Source organism: Cnephaeus nilssonii, assembly GCF_951640355.1.
Source record: "Cnephaeus nilssonii genome assembly, chromosome: 13".
Lineage (NCBI taxonomy): Eukaryota > Metazoa > Chordata > Mammalia > Chiroptera > Vespertilionidae > Cnephaeus > Cnephaeus nilssonii.
In genome coordinates, this window is record NC_137084.1 from 15,074,511 (window position 1) to 15,091,419 (window position 16,909).

At 42.7% G+C, this 16,909-nt stretch overlaps 1 protein-coding gene across 1 annotated transcript in view; it reads left to right on the forward strand.

The window, feature by feature from the left end:
• The window catches only part of EXT2 (exostosin glycosyltransferase 2), a 117,089-nt gene that overhangs the window by 70,909 nt on the left and 29,271 nt on the right, over positions 1-16,909 (forward strand). Inside the window, exons 9-10 of the mRNA XM_079788135.1 lie at positions 5,775-5,964; positions 14,635-14,801. Coding sequence (XP_079644261.1) covers positions 5,775-5,964; positions 14,635-14,801 — 357 coding nt within the window. The remainder of the gene's footprint in view (positions 1-5,774; positions 5,965-14,634; positions 14,802-16,909) is intronic.

Genomic DNA, 16,909 nt, shown 5'->3' on the forward strand with positions numbered 1-16,909 from the left:
CTGTATCCTGCCTGACTGAGTTTCTCTCGTTTCTGCTCTCCCTCCTGCTTCCTCCCAACTGTACAACCAGGTGGAACCTTCCCCGGCTTGTACGCATGTCTTAGCTTCTTTGGCCAGCACTCTCCTGCTTGTCCTTGAAGACTACTCAGGAGCTCCCTCCTCATCTCCAGGGAGACAGAGGTGATTGGGGAGACCTTTATGTCCCCGCAGGACTTTAATCCTTGCTTTAGTACTTGTTCTTTTGCTTTGTAATTTATCTTTTTACCGGGCTGTCTTTCCCACTATATTATGAACATTTTGAAGGGAAGGAATTTGTTCATTTTTGCATTCCTAACATTATTCTAGGCTTATAGTATGTGCTCAGGAAACGTTGCCTGAATGAATGAGTACCAGAAATAGTATTGGCAGGAATGATTGCTGTGAATGGTTAATGCCTTTGTTTTAGCAGGCAAGGAGAATACGAACTGGGGAGAGCTGGAAGTTTTCTGTGTTTGTTTTAACTGCCATTCATGGAGGTCTATGCTGAACCCTCTGCTAAGTGTATTTGTGCATAATCTCATTTAATCATTAAAACCTTAGGAGGTAGATACTATCACACTTCCCATTTTATTGATGAGGAAATTAATACTCACAGAAGTAGCTTTACACATTACAGAACTAGTAAATGGCAGTTAAATATCCTAATCCTACACTTCTTCAGAATACTTAGCACAATAAGATTTTTGGTAAGTACTTTCAAATGAATGAATTGAGTTGGAAATCATTTCAGAATTCATGATGCCACTCATTTGAGTGTACATCAGCTGTTCACATCCGTACATAAGGAGATCAGAAAGAACATGACCTGCATCATGTGGGTTTAATTTACTAACTCTAAGCAAGGTTTTATTGAGTAGCACTAGGCACTGTGCTAGGTACTGGGTGTTATAACATTTATGGCTCCTGCTTTCATGGAGCTTTCCAGATAGTAAAAGTATAAAGAATAGGAGGGAAAAGAAAATTGTAAAGAAAAGCAGTTATTTGGAGAAATTGAGGTAGAAAAGCCAGGTAAACCATGACCCAAAAGCATTATAACATAAAGGCAGCGAAGGATTTAGAATTCTTGATGCTAGGATATACCTCACGATTGCTTAGGCTACTGCGCACCCCACTTTTGAGACGTGCAGAAAATTAAACCCAGAGAAATTGTTACTTGCACAAGATCAAGTACTGGCTGTCACTTATTGAATGTTTGTACGTGCCAGGGACTTTACATATACACCTATTTACTTTTATTAACAACCGCTGGATTGTTAAATAATAATTAAGAAATGATCATAATATAAGTAATTATTACAATGTCAAGTCATACCATCTAGAAAAAGAGTCGTATTATTATGATTTTATAGATACAGAAACTGGAGTGTGAGAAAGGCTGAATACATTGCCTAGGCCACACTGCTGGTGTAAGTGAAAGAACCTCGATTCAGATGAAAGACTCATGATTCCCAAACGGACTCTGAGCTTGCTGACCCACTTTTTTAAAGTCATTTGCATCAACCCTGGGGTGCATCCTGCAGTAAAGCATCCGAGCCTATATCAGAGCAAATATGTGCTCAGTAGCTAGATGTCGCCTGTGTTCATCTCAGTGTCTGTATTTTATGGAAAGTGATGGCAAGATTTCAGTCCTTGTTATGCTCCTTCACATGCTCTGTCTCCTCAGTGTGTGGCCTTATTCTGCTTCTCGTTTTCAAGCTCTATTTGGTATGCAAGTGAGTAGTGTGGAAAAATTGAACACCAAGACGAGTAACTGTCTGCTTCTCACCCACCCGTACCTTCCTCTCCTCCCCCCTCATAACCATCATCTTCTGAGGGAGCTGGCATACGGGATGAGATGAGATCTGTGGTCTCGCCAGAGACTTCAGCTCGTTCTGCCTGGCGGGGCCTTGAAATCAGAGCTGTGGTGCCTTTCAGGGGTGCCTCAGTTTCAGTCCCAAGGGATTCGTTGTCTGAAACCAAGCTTTTCCTCTCCCAGGGAATTTCCCTCTCCTTTTAATGTCACAAAGGCATCCAAGTGTTAGCATTCCCTGCTGCTCCCCAAGAACAGACCTTATTTTGTTGGTTTTTAAATGGTTTTTCCTATGTCAGAGGTGTATGTACCCTTTAAAATGAACGTGCTCCCTTTGTCTCAGCGTTACATCGTTGGTGTGTTTTATACCCTCTGATATAACTGGTGCAGATTTATTATCAAGGATAAAGAACTTTTAGCATTTTTGTCTCAGAAAATAGCTAGAAACAATGAACTCTGGAATAACCCACAGTTCCAGTTTCCAAAGTCTGTAAAATGGTGATGCTGTACCTCCGGCTCAGAGCAGGAGGGGGTGGGGAAGGGCCGTGAACCACCACCGTTTGGTGTTCTGGAGTCAGATGGCTGGGCTGTCCCCAACATCTGTCACTTAGAGGTTATGTAACCTTGAACATCACTTATTCTTTTTTCCTTCTTCCCTCCCTCCCTCCCTCCCTCCCTCCCTCCCTCCCTCCCTCCCTCCCTCCCTGCCTCCCTCCCTTCCTTCTCTTCCTTTGGCTGGTAAAGCAAATGAGACATCATTCACTTTTCTGATTTTATAATTTCATCATCTATAGAATGAGAATAATGACTGTATCTGTCTTGGAGGTTGTTGTCAGACTCAAATAAGATAATACATGTAAAGCATAGTGCCTACTACTCCGTAAGTATGTGCTCAGTAAATCTTGACTCTTTGAACATCACACATTAAATATTTTACACACTTCTTTAAAAAGTATTTTTTCTGCCCTGGCTGGTGGCTCAGTTGGTTGGAGCATTGTCCTGTATACCAAAAGGTTGTGGGTTCGATTTTTGGTTGGGGCACAGGCCTAGGTTGCATATTCGATTCTTGGTCAGGGCATGCATGGAAGGCAACAAATTGATGTTTGCCCCTCACATCCATATTCCTCTCTCTCCCTCACTCTCTCCCTCCCTCCCTCTTTCCTCCTCTCCCCTCTATCTATCTATCTCTCCCTTCCTTCTTCTCTCTCTAAAATCAATAAACATATCCTTGGATGAGGATAAAAAAAAATCACCTTTCTTTTCCATTTAAATGGTGTTTTTGAAGCATAAGAGAGTATTGTTTTTGGAGTAGTAGATGAGTGGGTTGGGATGGTGATGGCAGAGGGTGAACCTTGAGGATTAATTATGACTTGAGCACAGGGCTGCTTTACTGACTTCAGTTTCCATAAAAGTCAGGAAGATATGAAGAGTAAGGCTTGGGGAAGAAAACTAAAAAGGGCTCCTACAAACGAATCAGATGCTAGGGCACAAATACTAAAATCCAGGCACCTTCCTAATCCTACAGCTTAATGTCAACATGTGATGTCATGGAAACAAAGTCAGTGTTAAGGTAGCCTTTCCAATTGTGTCTCTCAGTTATGAAGTCTAATTATGGTCTGTTGTGGACATTTTGGCTTTAATATCCTGATTACACTAGGACTCTGGGAAAACCATCCAGTCTCCTTGAGTTCCCATCCCATGTGTATTCCATATGTTTGTGTACATTTCCTGTCCCACATGGTTACATCTGGCAGACAGCTGTTGTCATCTACGTGGTGATGGGTGTCCATCAGTGATATGGATGAGGTTGACGAGGAACTTGGGAATCCCAGATTATAAAAGACATTAGGGAAGTGTAAGCAGCCAGAATAACAGGTAGGGCATTTCATATTCAACTGCCTTCTGGCAGAAATGAAGTTAGATCCTGGGGTTTTCCATAATAACATATGAATGTGAATGTAATTAATTCCACTGAATTGTACTTACAAATGGTTACAATAGCACATTTCAATAACACAGTTTAAAAAACTATAATATATTAAAAACTATTATATACTTTAAATGAGTAGATTTTATAGTATGACTTATTTCAATAGAGCTGTTTTAAAATGTAATAATGTTTTAACAATATTTTCCAATCATCAGTACAAAAATACTTTTGTTTACTTTGCTGCAATAAAAATTACTTAGCATTTTAATGGTAGCAAAGAAGTTGAATTTCTTTCATTACTTTTAAAATATTTTTTGAAAAAATTTCAAACTTACAGAGCTGTAAGCTGCAAGGATTGTCCCGCGAACTCACATGCTCATCACCTGGATTCATACTTTTTTTTTTTTACACTCTTTATTCCCAGCACTCAGAAGTGGTGTGCTTTGATATAGCTGTGTTTTTTGTTTCATTGTTCTGCTTTGGGTTTTGTCTTTTTTTTAATTCAGTGTACTATTACTTATTGGACGCTTTCAACTTGAATAATTTGTGTGTCTCATGTCATTTGTTCCAAGAACTTATTTAATTTCTTTGATAGTTTTGTTTCTTCCATATTGTATGGTTTGTTTTTTTAGGAACCTCCTGTTAGATGGATGTTGGACCTCCTAGATTTTCTCATCTTTTCAATCCTGTTTTTCATCTGACTTTTTGTTCACCGTACTGGAATATGTTATCATCTTTATCTTTCAATTCTGCCTTTTACATAATTACAAGCTATCACATTAAGAGTTCTCTCCTGTTCTTGATAGATCTTTTAAAATAAAAGTAACAATTCATTCTTTCATGGATGAAAATCTCTCTCTGAGGATATAATTTGTTGATGTTTTCATTTCCTTCTGCTTCTATTGTCTCTGTTTCTCCTGAGTTCCTGTTCTTCTATTTGTTCATTTGGTTTCTTTTCTTCATGCTGAGGATGTTCTTAAAATGTCTGAGATTCTAGGATCTGCTCATGGTTACAAGAGAAGCACTAAAAACTGGATCAGAAGTTCTTTGTATGAGGGCAGCTTGCTGCCTGGAAGGTTTTGCTGTAAGATGGCGAGTGGCAAGCTCTCCACACAGCTGCCCGCAGTTTAGGAACTGCAGGGGAAGAAGGCTATAGGGCTCATCATTCAGAATATAGATTTTCACCTGCGTTTTCCTCTCAGCTGTGCCCGTGTTTCCATGTCTGGAGCTTCCGTTTCCTCAGAGAATAAACCTCCTTGTTGAGCGGGGGTGAGGAGAAGAGTAGAGTTCTGGCTGAGTGGTAGGTGAAGGAAAAGCTTGTGAATCCAGGTCTCTCACTGCTCCTTATGTGTGTCTTTTGTGTGTGTTGTTTTTCAAATTGAAACTTTTTTAAAAATCATATTTTATTTTGCAATTACTCCTTCTGTTTTTTAACCAGTCCTCCTATTTTCAATCCTATCCCTCCTCTTATCCTCACAACGTACCCACTGAGCTTAACTCCTGAGCCTTTGTGGGGTTCAACACTTTGACCTTGAACCTTGTTGGCTTCCCCCTTTGTAGGTCCTTAGGTTTCAGTTCTCACTCTCCTACTCTGTTGCCACTTCTCTGGCCCCTTTGAGAAACATGTTAATATCGCTCATCAGCAGCTCTCCTTTCTCCTGTCTTATTGTCATTGTAGATTTGTATGTTATATTTATTAACTGTCATTTCAGGGGATTTGGGGAGGGGATAGAGATAAATGCATGGGTTTAATCTGCCATGTTTAGCTAGAAATCTCTCCTCAGCTGCAACAGTTCTCTGCTCTGTTTTTAATAGTATCAGAGCCAAACTGAATTACAGAGAGTCAGCATGAATTTTGAGGAAGGGAAGATTTTGAACAATTGCTTAGCTCTTGGATTGGTCATGGTAGAAGCCACCAAACCTCCCATGTTCGGGTTTATTGATGATGTTGGGAAAGAGATCAGCCCTGTTGTTAGTAGATCCTTCTCTGACCCTCATTAATCTATTCTCTTGCAGAAGTGGGGTAGTGTGAGCAACCCACTCTTCCTCCCACTGATCCCACCACAGTCTCAAGGTTTTACCGCCATCGTCCTCACCTACGACCGAGTGGAGAGTCTCTTCCGGGTCATCACAGAAGTGTCTAAGGTGCCCAGTCTATCCAAGCTGCTAGTCGTCTGGAATAATCAGAATAAAAGTCCTCCAGAAGGTAAGAAGAGTGGGGAGGTCGTGTGTTCCGGAAAGGCCTGGTGGTTTGGGTGTTAGTACAACTTTCAGCTGGATCCGTTGTGGCTAGCCAAGTTAATTGCCTCCTTTGTTTTAAATGAATTTTTCCACTTTGTCAGCAATAATGCCATTTCTGAGACAGCTTGACCCCAGTTTTATCAATCATTTCATTCTTGTTCTAGAATGGCCCATTTAACTCCAAGCCCATGGCTTGTTCTGTAGCCACAAGTGGCAGGGCTTAGGAATCAGTAGGATCAAAGCCCATCAGCCTTGGGAAAACAGATCTCAGCTTCCCTCAGCCCTCTCAGCTGATTTGTTTACATGAAAACTCAGTTTAAAAGGCATTTGTTTTCTCCTTCCTTATCTCGGCTCTGATACTGTGCTCTTCAAAGAAAAAAAAAAAAAAGGATAGCCTCACCTCTGTTGGGGAAAGTCAGCAAAGCATGCCCTCCCAGTCTGCGAAGCAGTTCCATAAGGGAGCCCTCACTGGAGTTCCCATTGGTTCATCCTTAATCACTGTGTTCCTTGCCTTGGCCACCCTTGCAATCTGCTGGCTGGCAGCTAGGGTCCAGGACTATTTGATTAATTGGATTTGTTTTTAATTCAGAATGCATAGAGTATGTTCCACCTCCATTTAGTTTCTCATTCAGTCCGTCTATTATTGATCCTAATCCCAGGGACTTCAAAGCTCCTGCCCTTTATAGCCTATTAAAGCCAGGAAGTTTCTGATGGCTTAGAGCACGGAATCAGTTTGAAGTTTGTAATGTGCACCACTATCACCGATAAGGTCCAGTTTATTGCCTGACAGTAGTCTCTGCACTTTTTATGGCTAGTCCCTTTTAATTGGTTATACTGAAGTCGAGACAGTCAACTCTGGAAACTCCCAGTAGTGGATGTGTAGTCTAGGCTGGAAGAAGACCATGCTTCTGTCTGTTAGGCAGATCAGAAATTGCTTCATGAAAATTCTTTAGTTCCTCCTCAGACACTTAAAATGTTTCACTCAGTGGTATTTTTGTTCTCTGAGAGAATCATGTACTTTCTTTTTAGATTTAGGGAGCCAAGGTGTGTGTGAGTTAATGAAGTAGCATTTTAAATGAAGGTCCTGCATTTTGTCCTGAAGCACACTGCTTTTTAAAAAAACATGTTTTTAATGTCTTCAAGAGAGGAAGGGAGAGGGAGGGAGAGATAGAAACATCAATGATGATAATCATTGATTGGCTGTCTCCTGTACGGCCCCTACTGGTGATGGAGCCCGCAACCTGGGCATGTGCCCTGACCGGGAATCAAGCCAGACCTCCTTATTCATAGGTAGATGCTCAACTACTGAGCAACACTGGCCGGGCACACACACTGCTTTAAAAAAATTTTTGTTAACTATATTTTTATGTCAATTTTTTTTTCTTCTCAGCTTCTAATTTAATTTATTTGATGTCAATAAAGTGGGGGGAAGGGGTAGAATAAAAAGGGAGGTGGTGGCATCATGTAAGGAGGGAGGAAGAGACTGACCGGCAGGAACAGGTAGAGAAGACAAAAAAGGAGTTGCAAGGGAGGAGCATGGGAGGGCCTCTAACAGCTGCCTTGGATTCATCAGTACAGTTGTTCCCTTTCCCCCAAGGTGAAGTGGATTGGATGGTGCTGTATTGCTAATTAGTCTCTTCGTGGATAAAGGATGGGCCATGTTTTTGTTTTTCAAATATATTTTTATTGATTTCAGAGAGGAAAGGAGAGGGAGAGAGAGGTAGAAACATCAAAGATGAGAGAGAATTATTGCTCGGCTGCCTCCTACACATCCCCCACTGGGGATTGAGTCTACAACCTGGGCATGTGCCCCTGACGGGAATCGAACCCTGGACCCTTCAGTCCGCAGGCCGATGCTTCGTCCACTGAGCCAAACCAGCCAGGGCAGGATGGGCCATGTTTTAAGAAGGAGGGCTGTGTATGTTCACCCTCAGCTCATGCACTTGCTCCTGCTCACAAAGGCCACAAGCTTTCAGAGAGCCTCTCAGCCCTGCTCCCTGCCCCAGAGGCAGAGTTGCAAAGTCTGGTGCTAAATGTAAAAGGGACTTGTCCTTGGAAAGCTTGGTTAGCCACTTATTTATTGTGAATTTGAGTCCCTTCTTTTGGGCAAGTATTCATTGCAAACTATGCGAAAGGAGGGATCTTTTTCTTTCTTCTTGGTCCAAGCCCCCATGTTGACATAGCTAAATGCAATAGCATGAAGCTAGGTTTGGGAGCAGGGTGTTCAGTTTGATTTTTGGTAGACCCTACTAAAATGTACTGGTTAATTTTATGACCCAGAGTTTAGTTTATTTTTGAAATATTTTGGCTCCAGGGAGGAAAGAGAGCCCTCAACTGATGAGGCCCTAATTTTGACACGTTTAGAGACTGGACCAGCCTTTTTCTAACAGTGGTTTTTAGGTCAGGCCTCTGGCTCGGTCAGTGTGGTTGTTTGGGGAGAGCATGAACCACGTTTAATCTTCTGGGCCGGGGGGCGAGGGGGGTGTTTGTTCAGTTGGTAAATGGGGCTGTCAGCTCTGGCAAAGCCATCTGATTTTTTTATGTATAGCATTAGTAACATATATGTATTTTAAAAAACAAATCCACGGCTTTGAAATATTAGAGGCAGGAGTGATGTTTTTCACTTTCCCTACATTTACTAAGATAAATATTGTGGTTAACATGTCTGCTGCTGGGAGGATTAGCGTAGTCAGAAACATCCCCCCCCCCCTTTTTTTTTTCACTTTCCAATCCAACCAAATACCTTTTTCTTTTTGGTTACATTTAAGTCTAAATTGCCTGGTTTGAAGTTTAAATAAATACTTAGACAAGGCAACAGAAATTTCCAGTGAGCTTTCGTCACGTTGGTTTTGAGCCTTGTCAGAAAGAAAAGGCAGCCCCTGCCTTCCTGCTCCCCAACTCTTCAGTTCCCCACTTGATGGATACAGGAGTTATTTGGCTTGGCCCTTGGCCTCAGTTTGAAGGAAGCTGTTCCATTGTCCATTTCAGTCAAGTTGACCTCAGCCTTCTTTTTTAACTGATGTCAGTTTAAAATTTGAATCGATCTCAAGAGCTCCCAGCTTTTTAACCTTGCAACTTCCATAGTTCTTAGCAGGCGGGACGGGATTGGCTGCGCCTGTCAGGATGGTCAGCTCAGAGGAGGCAACAGGGAAGTGGGAGCAGCAGCTACCTTCCTTTAGAGCTAAATTCTGCAACTGTGGGGATTAGGACCCTGGGGACCAGGTGGACACCAAGCAGCCGAGCCCTCCTGAAGTGAGCTCCAGGTTGGCATGGAGATAATCTCCTCATTCACTTATGGATCTGTGGTTGTGTTTGTGACAGTGACCGCCAGGATCGGGCTGCGGTCGTCCTCAGTCAGCCGGAACATTTGGTGCTACCTTTGCCAGGTTGGAGAAAAATTCTCTTTACTCACATCTCCCTTGGCATCCAGCATGGAGAAAACCGTTCATCAAAACACATTTTTTAAAAGTCCTTAACACAAGGAGATTTTTTTTTCTCCTTGGAGCTATACTAAAGCTTATAACTGTGAAGTTACCGGGTCAGCTGGCTCAGCTGTGTGTTTTTCATAAATTTAGTGTGTGTGAAAATCCTATTTTTCAGACTTCTTTGTTGGTGAATGGAAGGGGACATTTTTATTTTGCCAGCTACAGAGCCACAGGATGGGACCCAGGATACAGGGCCAACTGTTCCATTTAGAATTTAAAGGTGTAAGGAAAAATACCCCATCTGGGCTAAGTGACGGAATTAGGGCCTGAATACTTCTGGCCGTGACACTGTTTCCTTCTGCGTCCTAAGAGGTCACCACATGTCCTCTGTCTACACCTCTTCAGGTTGTCGGTAGAGAAGTGAAGTTCATAAGACTGTATAAGAATCCATTTGTGAAGATAGTGATACGATGTTATTATAACCATGCATTGTATACCTTTTACATCCCAGGAACAGGAACTGTGCTAAGTGCTTTACATATATTATCTCTCGTCCTATGAGAAAGCTGTTATTATCCCCACTTTACAAGGATGAAATTCAGATTAATTGAGTAATTTGCCTGAGCCACAACACTGCAAATTGTGGAGTCAGAAATAAACACAGGCCTCTCTGGATCTTAAAGCTCATGCTCTTTGCACAAAGCCCCACTGGGTCTATTTAGATCATCCGTTATCAGTAGGAACATCATCATGTCTTGTCAATTCTCCGACTTGGGATTATGTAAAAGAACTAGGTCCTTGTCGGGGACTCAAACATTAAAGTACAGTCAAACTTCATTTCTCCAATGCCTCCCATTGTGAGTGATTTGGTTCTCGACCAATATGTTCACTGAAAAAATGTCTTGGTGGTCGAACCAAACTTTGGTTTTCAAGCTGATACCTCAGCATGACAAAAAGTGCCTGCTAATGTTGCTAAGGGCCTGAAAAAAACAATGACCACAGGCAGTTGAAGAGGTAAAAAAAAAACTGTTGTTGATTTGGATAGAGGAAAAGCAGTTAGCCAGTGAGAGCCATTTGGGAGGGAGTGATATATGAACAAGCAAAAAGGCTGCATTCTGACCTGAAGGACATCCCTGAACTGAGTGCTGAAAGTGATTCATTTAAGGTTGGTAGGGGGTAGTTTGATAAATTTAAGAAAAGAAGTGTTTGTTTATAGATTAAACAGTACATTAGGCATGCAGTGCATATAAGAAAGGTTAAAACGGAATTCTTTGGGGGTCTGGAATGAATGAATTCAATTGACATTATATCTAATGGGAAAAAATAACTCAGTTTTTTAACATTAGGTTCTTGAACAGCCCTCAGGAACAAAGTAAGTAAGTTCGAGAACCAAGGTTCCACTGTAAATCTATTCTTTTGAAAATACCAGTGGAAGGAAAAAAGAAACAAACTTTACCATCAATTTTTTCTTTCCTACCTCATGCTTTTGTCCTGATTTTATCAACAGAATAAAATCCCATATTGCTGCTGAAGGCATTTAATTTCACCTTAAAACTGTTTATGCCATCAGAAAGTTCTTACCTACTTTGAGTCTAAATCAATTTTCCTATAACTTTCACCCAGCTGTTGGTCATGGTTCTAACTTTAGAGGCCATAGAGAACAATTCCCTTTTCATCTGATAGCCTTTCCAATAAGACCTGGTGTATAGCCAAGGTCCAGGGAGGAGACAAGTTTTGAACTTGAACAGGAAAAGTTTAAAGTAAAGAACTGTTAAGTAGTAACAGGACATTGGTGACTAAGGGGTAAAAAGAGCTCTAAAGATTACAGAAAATAAGTTTGGGAGCATCCCTTCTCCAGCTAGGTCTGAGATTCAGACCATGCAGCTCACTGCATGGTGAGGTTTGCTGAGGTGTGCCACAGGCCAGGTCTGGCCAGCAAGCAACTAACCATCTCCTTGCATACCCCTGGGGCTCAACTGAAAGCTGCCCAGGGGGTGTTATTGACCTTGCTGGGAAACTGGTGAGGGCCTCAGTGCAGCTCACTGGGAACCATGTGGGCAGAACCTCAGCTGAGTGCTCTTGGAAGTATCTGTAGAACTTTCTGGGAAGCTGCCTACAGAGGTGCTGTTGAACTCACTGGGAAGCTGGTTGGGGTGTCTGCAGAACCTGCTGGAAGCTGCCTCTGGGGGGCGGGGCAGTTAAACTTGCTGGCAATAAATGCTCCTGCCTGCCTATCCGCTGGCCAAGTACAGAAGGAGCAAGAAGTAACACAGCACCCGGACCCAGGAAGAAAAGCCGGGTTCCTCCTGCAGTGTCCCTCCAGCACCCTCTACTGACAGAGCTTAGCACGGTGCCAGCTGGCAAAGGGAACTGTTTGCAGGACCCAGTTCCAGCATCGCCGTCAGGGCAGTGAAGGGTGAAACTGAAGCTGAGAGGCAATACATTGACCAGTGGCACATTTTGTTTCTTACGCGTTCTTTTAGAAATCCTGGATTCAGGTGCCTGCACTATTCTCGTAACTCCTCCCATACTGTCTTCTGGTTTGTTCAGACTTTCCCTGGATTGTGCTACCCAAGTCAGAACAGTCTAGCACAGAGGTTCTCAAAGTGTGGTCCAGGGACCATGGACATCACTGAGATCCTTTCAGGGGTCTGTGAGGTTGAAATTATTTTCATAATAATACTGAGTCACCTCCCTTTCCCACTCTTACTCTTTCACAAGTGGACAAGCTCCACGACATGGATGACATCATCACCCTCACAGCTGATGGAATGTGTTCTTGTGTTTTCAGATTTCCTCAGTTTTAATTTCTAATACAATAAATTGTGTGAGTGTATCCCACGTAAACAATCTTCTTTGGGGTTCTCAACTGTTTTTAAGAGCACAAAGAAATCCTAACACCAAAAAGTTTGAGAGCTGCTGGTCTAGTAGGTTGGATTATAACCTTCTTCATTTTAGATATTACAGACATAATCCTTTATGAGGATTTGGACAGTAGATTTACGACAGCACTTTTATTTATCTGGAAGAGGGCATAGGAAACAAACAAGAATGATTGCTGGAGAAAATTATTGAACTTTAGTGTCTTATTCCAGATCTAGAGAAACATGAGATTTTCAAACTGCAATAGATGGTGTAGGTTCTACTTGGTCTTTGATACCAAACAGACTTAAACTCAAATACTAGCCTTATCATTTATTAGCTTGTAACCCCAGCCAAGTTACTTCACGTCTCTGAGCCTTGTAAAGCTTGCTTTGTAAATAATTTCTGCCCCATAGGGTTGTCAGGAGGCTCAAATGACACTGCATCTCTTACGTGTCTGGCATATAGTAGTTGCTTAATAAAGGTCCCCTTCTTTCTCTGCTTATTCTTACCCTAAGAAGAAGGGACTTGCCTAAGATCCCATAGATAATGCAGCACCCGGGCCTCTGGTCTCTCAGTTCTATGCCAATTCACTTGTTCCAGATATATTTATTAATTATGTAATTCTGTGCCAAGAATGCAGCTACAATGAACTGTTGTTATTGATTAAAAGACAGGTGACCCATAGGATCATTTTTGGTCTCCAGTTCAGTCCTTTTCCAAGCACGCTTCTTTTGGAGTTGACCTCTTTTTTAGGCTCTGTGCTTATTTGAGACTGAATATCGTCCTTAATTACAGGGCCTCTTGATTGCACAGGCTTCTTCCAAGACCCTTAATGCCCCAGCAAGGTGGTGAATGGATTTACTGTAGAATACCCAGAAGTAAGATACCTTATTTGCAGCCAGTGAAGGCAGCCTTTTCCCCTTCTGACTTTCCCTCTGAAATGCTTCTCTTCAGTGTAGGGAGTGTGGAGTGGCCACCGGCATTTGGGGGCTTCAGTACTCAAAAGCTAGATCGTCCACAGTCACATGATGAACTTTGGGGAAGCAGTTTAACACCTAGCTTTCCTATTCTAATTTAACAAATGTGTGAAGAACAAACTGCCCACGTGTAAAGACCCCTGAGGTGTGTAGAGATGGGTACTGTACCAAAGAAGGATTGATTTCATGCTGTGCTAAATGCAGCATTTTAAAATAAGGAACCTGCGGTTGAATTGCTTCTCTCATTTCAAAGTGGAATGGGGAAAATGTAAGGCAAGTCATGGGTTGGTGTTTCTTCACTCTACTAGAAAATCCCACATAATTGAACCTAGACATTTGATATTTACTCTGTAAATTGGACATGAGAAACCAAAGACAGTAAATCATGAGGAAGGACTGTCGAGGGGATAAAGTGCTAAGTTAAGGAAGATAGACCTGTTCAGTGAAACAGTTGGATGAGGGGCGGATTTTCACGGCCTTGATGGCTGTTTGTGGTTGCATTTTGGAGGTGGGCACATTGGAGCAGACATCTTCAGCACATGCATTGTGTTTTCTAACAGAGACACAGGCAAGCTTTGAGCTGGGGTGGACCTACCTGAATGTATTTTGCAAAGGTGGTAGGGTTCTGATGTTAAAACCATGGGTCTGAGAAAGCCAATCCAGGCTCAATTTCTCTTATCATTGTGATCATGGTCATTTGGCTTCCCTATCTCAGTTATGAGAAGAAGCCAATTTATGCATTCTGGTGGAGACAGCAATGAGAACTAGTAGTGTTGTAGGGACTTAGGATAGACATAATATACACTGAGTGGCCAGATTATTATGCGTTCAGAGATCATAATAATCTGGCCACTCAGTGTGTGTGTGTGTGTGTGTGTGTGTGTGTGTGTGTGTGTATGAGCCTGAGCTACCATCTGACTGGTAGCTATGATGTGCAATGACAACGAGGGGGCAGACGCTTCGACCAGTAACTATGACGTGCATTACCACCAGGGGGCAGACGCTCAACGCAGGAGCTGCTGAGCTGCAGTGACTTGGCAGCTGCGGTTCTCTGGTGACGCACCTGGAACCAGAGAGGAGGGAGCCCGATTCCAGGGTGCATCACCCGAGAACCACCCTCTTGCAACCTAGGACCCCTCGGGGGATGTTGGAGAGCCGGTTTTGGCCTGATCCCCAAAGGCCAAGCCGAGGGACCCCACCGGTGTACGAATCCATGCACCAGGCCTGTAGTATAAAATATTATAAAATTACATTTGTAAGAACTGCCCTTGCACACTGTGTGTGTGGATTTGATTCTTCCAACTCATCTGTGATATGCTGCTGTCACCACTTTATTGGAGATAAATACCTTGTGTTTTCTTTTTCCAGAGTCTCTCTGGCCCAAAATCCGGGTTCCATTAAAGGTTGTGAGGACGGCTGAAAACAAGCTGAGTAACCGTTTCTTCCCTTATGACGAAATCGAGACAGAGGCTGTCCTGGCTATTGATGATGACATCATTATGCTGACCTCTGATGAGCTGCAGTTTGGTTATGAGGTAAGGCGATTTTAAGCAGTATATTTACATATTTAATATTTATTGCCTATTATTACTTACTTTTCTTAATAAAGATTATTGTATTTTATTCTCCAGAGTCATACTTTTTAAGTTCAAATAGAGTCCAAAGCTGTGCATGGGGTTATGAAGCTGTTCTTTAAAACTTTGGGGAAACCCTATTCCAAAATGACAACTGTCCCTCCACTAGTTTTGGGAACTCCCAAGGAGAGTCCCAGGGGACATTTTCAAAAGAGCATCTATTGCATTTAACAAGCACTTAATTGATGTCTCCTTTTGAATAGCGCTCCCCTGACTCGAGCAGCTGGGCGCTGCAACAATAAAAACATCAGTAAGTGAAGAAGCTGGCGACGCTGACAAACAGAAAGCAGACCCTGTTGATGGCTTTCTTTCTGAGTTTTAAGTGGGGAGGCTGGCTGCCTGTCTGTAGGGAGAAACATTCTCTATCACTGTTCATTCGATGCGGCTGATGGATTAGGCAGGGTTCAAGGGTTAAGTATGGAGACCAGTAAAGGTCTCCCCAGGGGAAAGTGCCCTGAGCTGAGGCCTGGTGAAAAGCAATAGGAATTGATGAGCTCTGTCGGGGGAGGATGTACGCGAGATGCATGATGGCGACAGGAGAGGCCCGTGGCTGCAGGGGCGTAATGGTGGTATCAGACGTAAGCAAAACAGAGTATATAAATCCATTAGCTACAGCTGGCATGGGTGAAGGTGGTGACATTGATCCCCTGGAGTTATCCAGCCTTTGGGAGAGGGAACCATATTCCTTAGTTGACTTGGGATTTGTTGAATTTGAGGCTCTAAGAAATCATGAAGTTTTATTAAATGAAACCATTTTTGGTACGTGTATTTATTATAGAAATTTATTTTCTAGCCCTTAAATAAAAAGTGAATTTTAAGGGAAAGAAATAGGAATCCCTCTATCACCACTACCACCCAAAATTCAAAGCTCAAGTTTTCCCTGGTTATTTTTTAAAAATATGTATGTATGTAACTCCTTTTGGGTGCAAAAGAAATTGTTGTGAAATAGGTGTGAGATACCCTGGTCACTGTAGTTATTGGCCAGTGAAAGGCTTGCGAGTAGCTAATCACACGTACATTCATCTTTGTGGACTTATTTTCATTCATAGAGATGTCTTTTACATCATCACACTTAGGGTATTGGATGATTTTTAGTAAATCTCATTCCCATTTTAAAAAAAAAGCAAATTACCTACTTGTTTCTCTAGCCAACTCAGGGCAAAAGACCAATTGTTTCTGCAGGTTTTCTCTCTTCATTGTCTATATGGCTTCAAACTATACACATGTATCTATTTTTGTGAGAAGGGGAACATTCAGAGTGATGTAGCCAAGACGGACATGTTCTTGTGGAGTCTCAGCCCCAGCATTCCAAGCAGGGGTGGGGCTGCGAGACAGTAACTAATAACTAGCACTGGCTGCCCCTACTGTAAAAGGTAAGAGATGTAAGAGGAATGATGGGGGAAGGGCTACCTGGACTCTTCATCTGAAAATGATAGTGATCCCTAGAATCCTCTCCAGGAAGAAGTTCTTAGAACCACAACAGTGCTTTCCCAGCCTTTGTCAAAACATAACACAAACAGGCAATGCTAATGCTGTGCACTACAGCACATAGACAAGGCTGCTGCACTAGACGGGACCCGCCCTCAGGCCTCCCTGCTGATCTGGCTGAAAGGACCAGAATCTTAGCATGCCTGTTAAGCATCCAAAAGTCAGAACGTAAAGGGAACTAGAGATATCCTGACACTTCATTGTTGAGGAGACTGAGGTTCAAAGAAGTTAAATCCCTTCTTTTAATCCTCATCTGAGGATATTATATAATACTAGAGGCCCGGTGCACTTGGGGTAGGGGGGTTCCTAAGCCCAGGCTGCGCCCTCTCACAGTCCGGGAGCCCTCAGGGAATGTCCGACTGATGGCTTAGGCCTGCTCCCTGCTGCCATGGAGGTGGGAGAGGCTCCCACCACTGCTGCTGCGCTCGTTAGTCGTGAGCCCAGCTTTAGGCTGAGCAGCACTCCCCCTGTGGGAGTGCACTGACCACCGGGGCAACTCCTGCATTGAGTGTCAGCCCCCT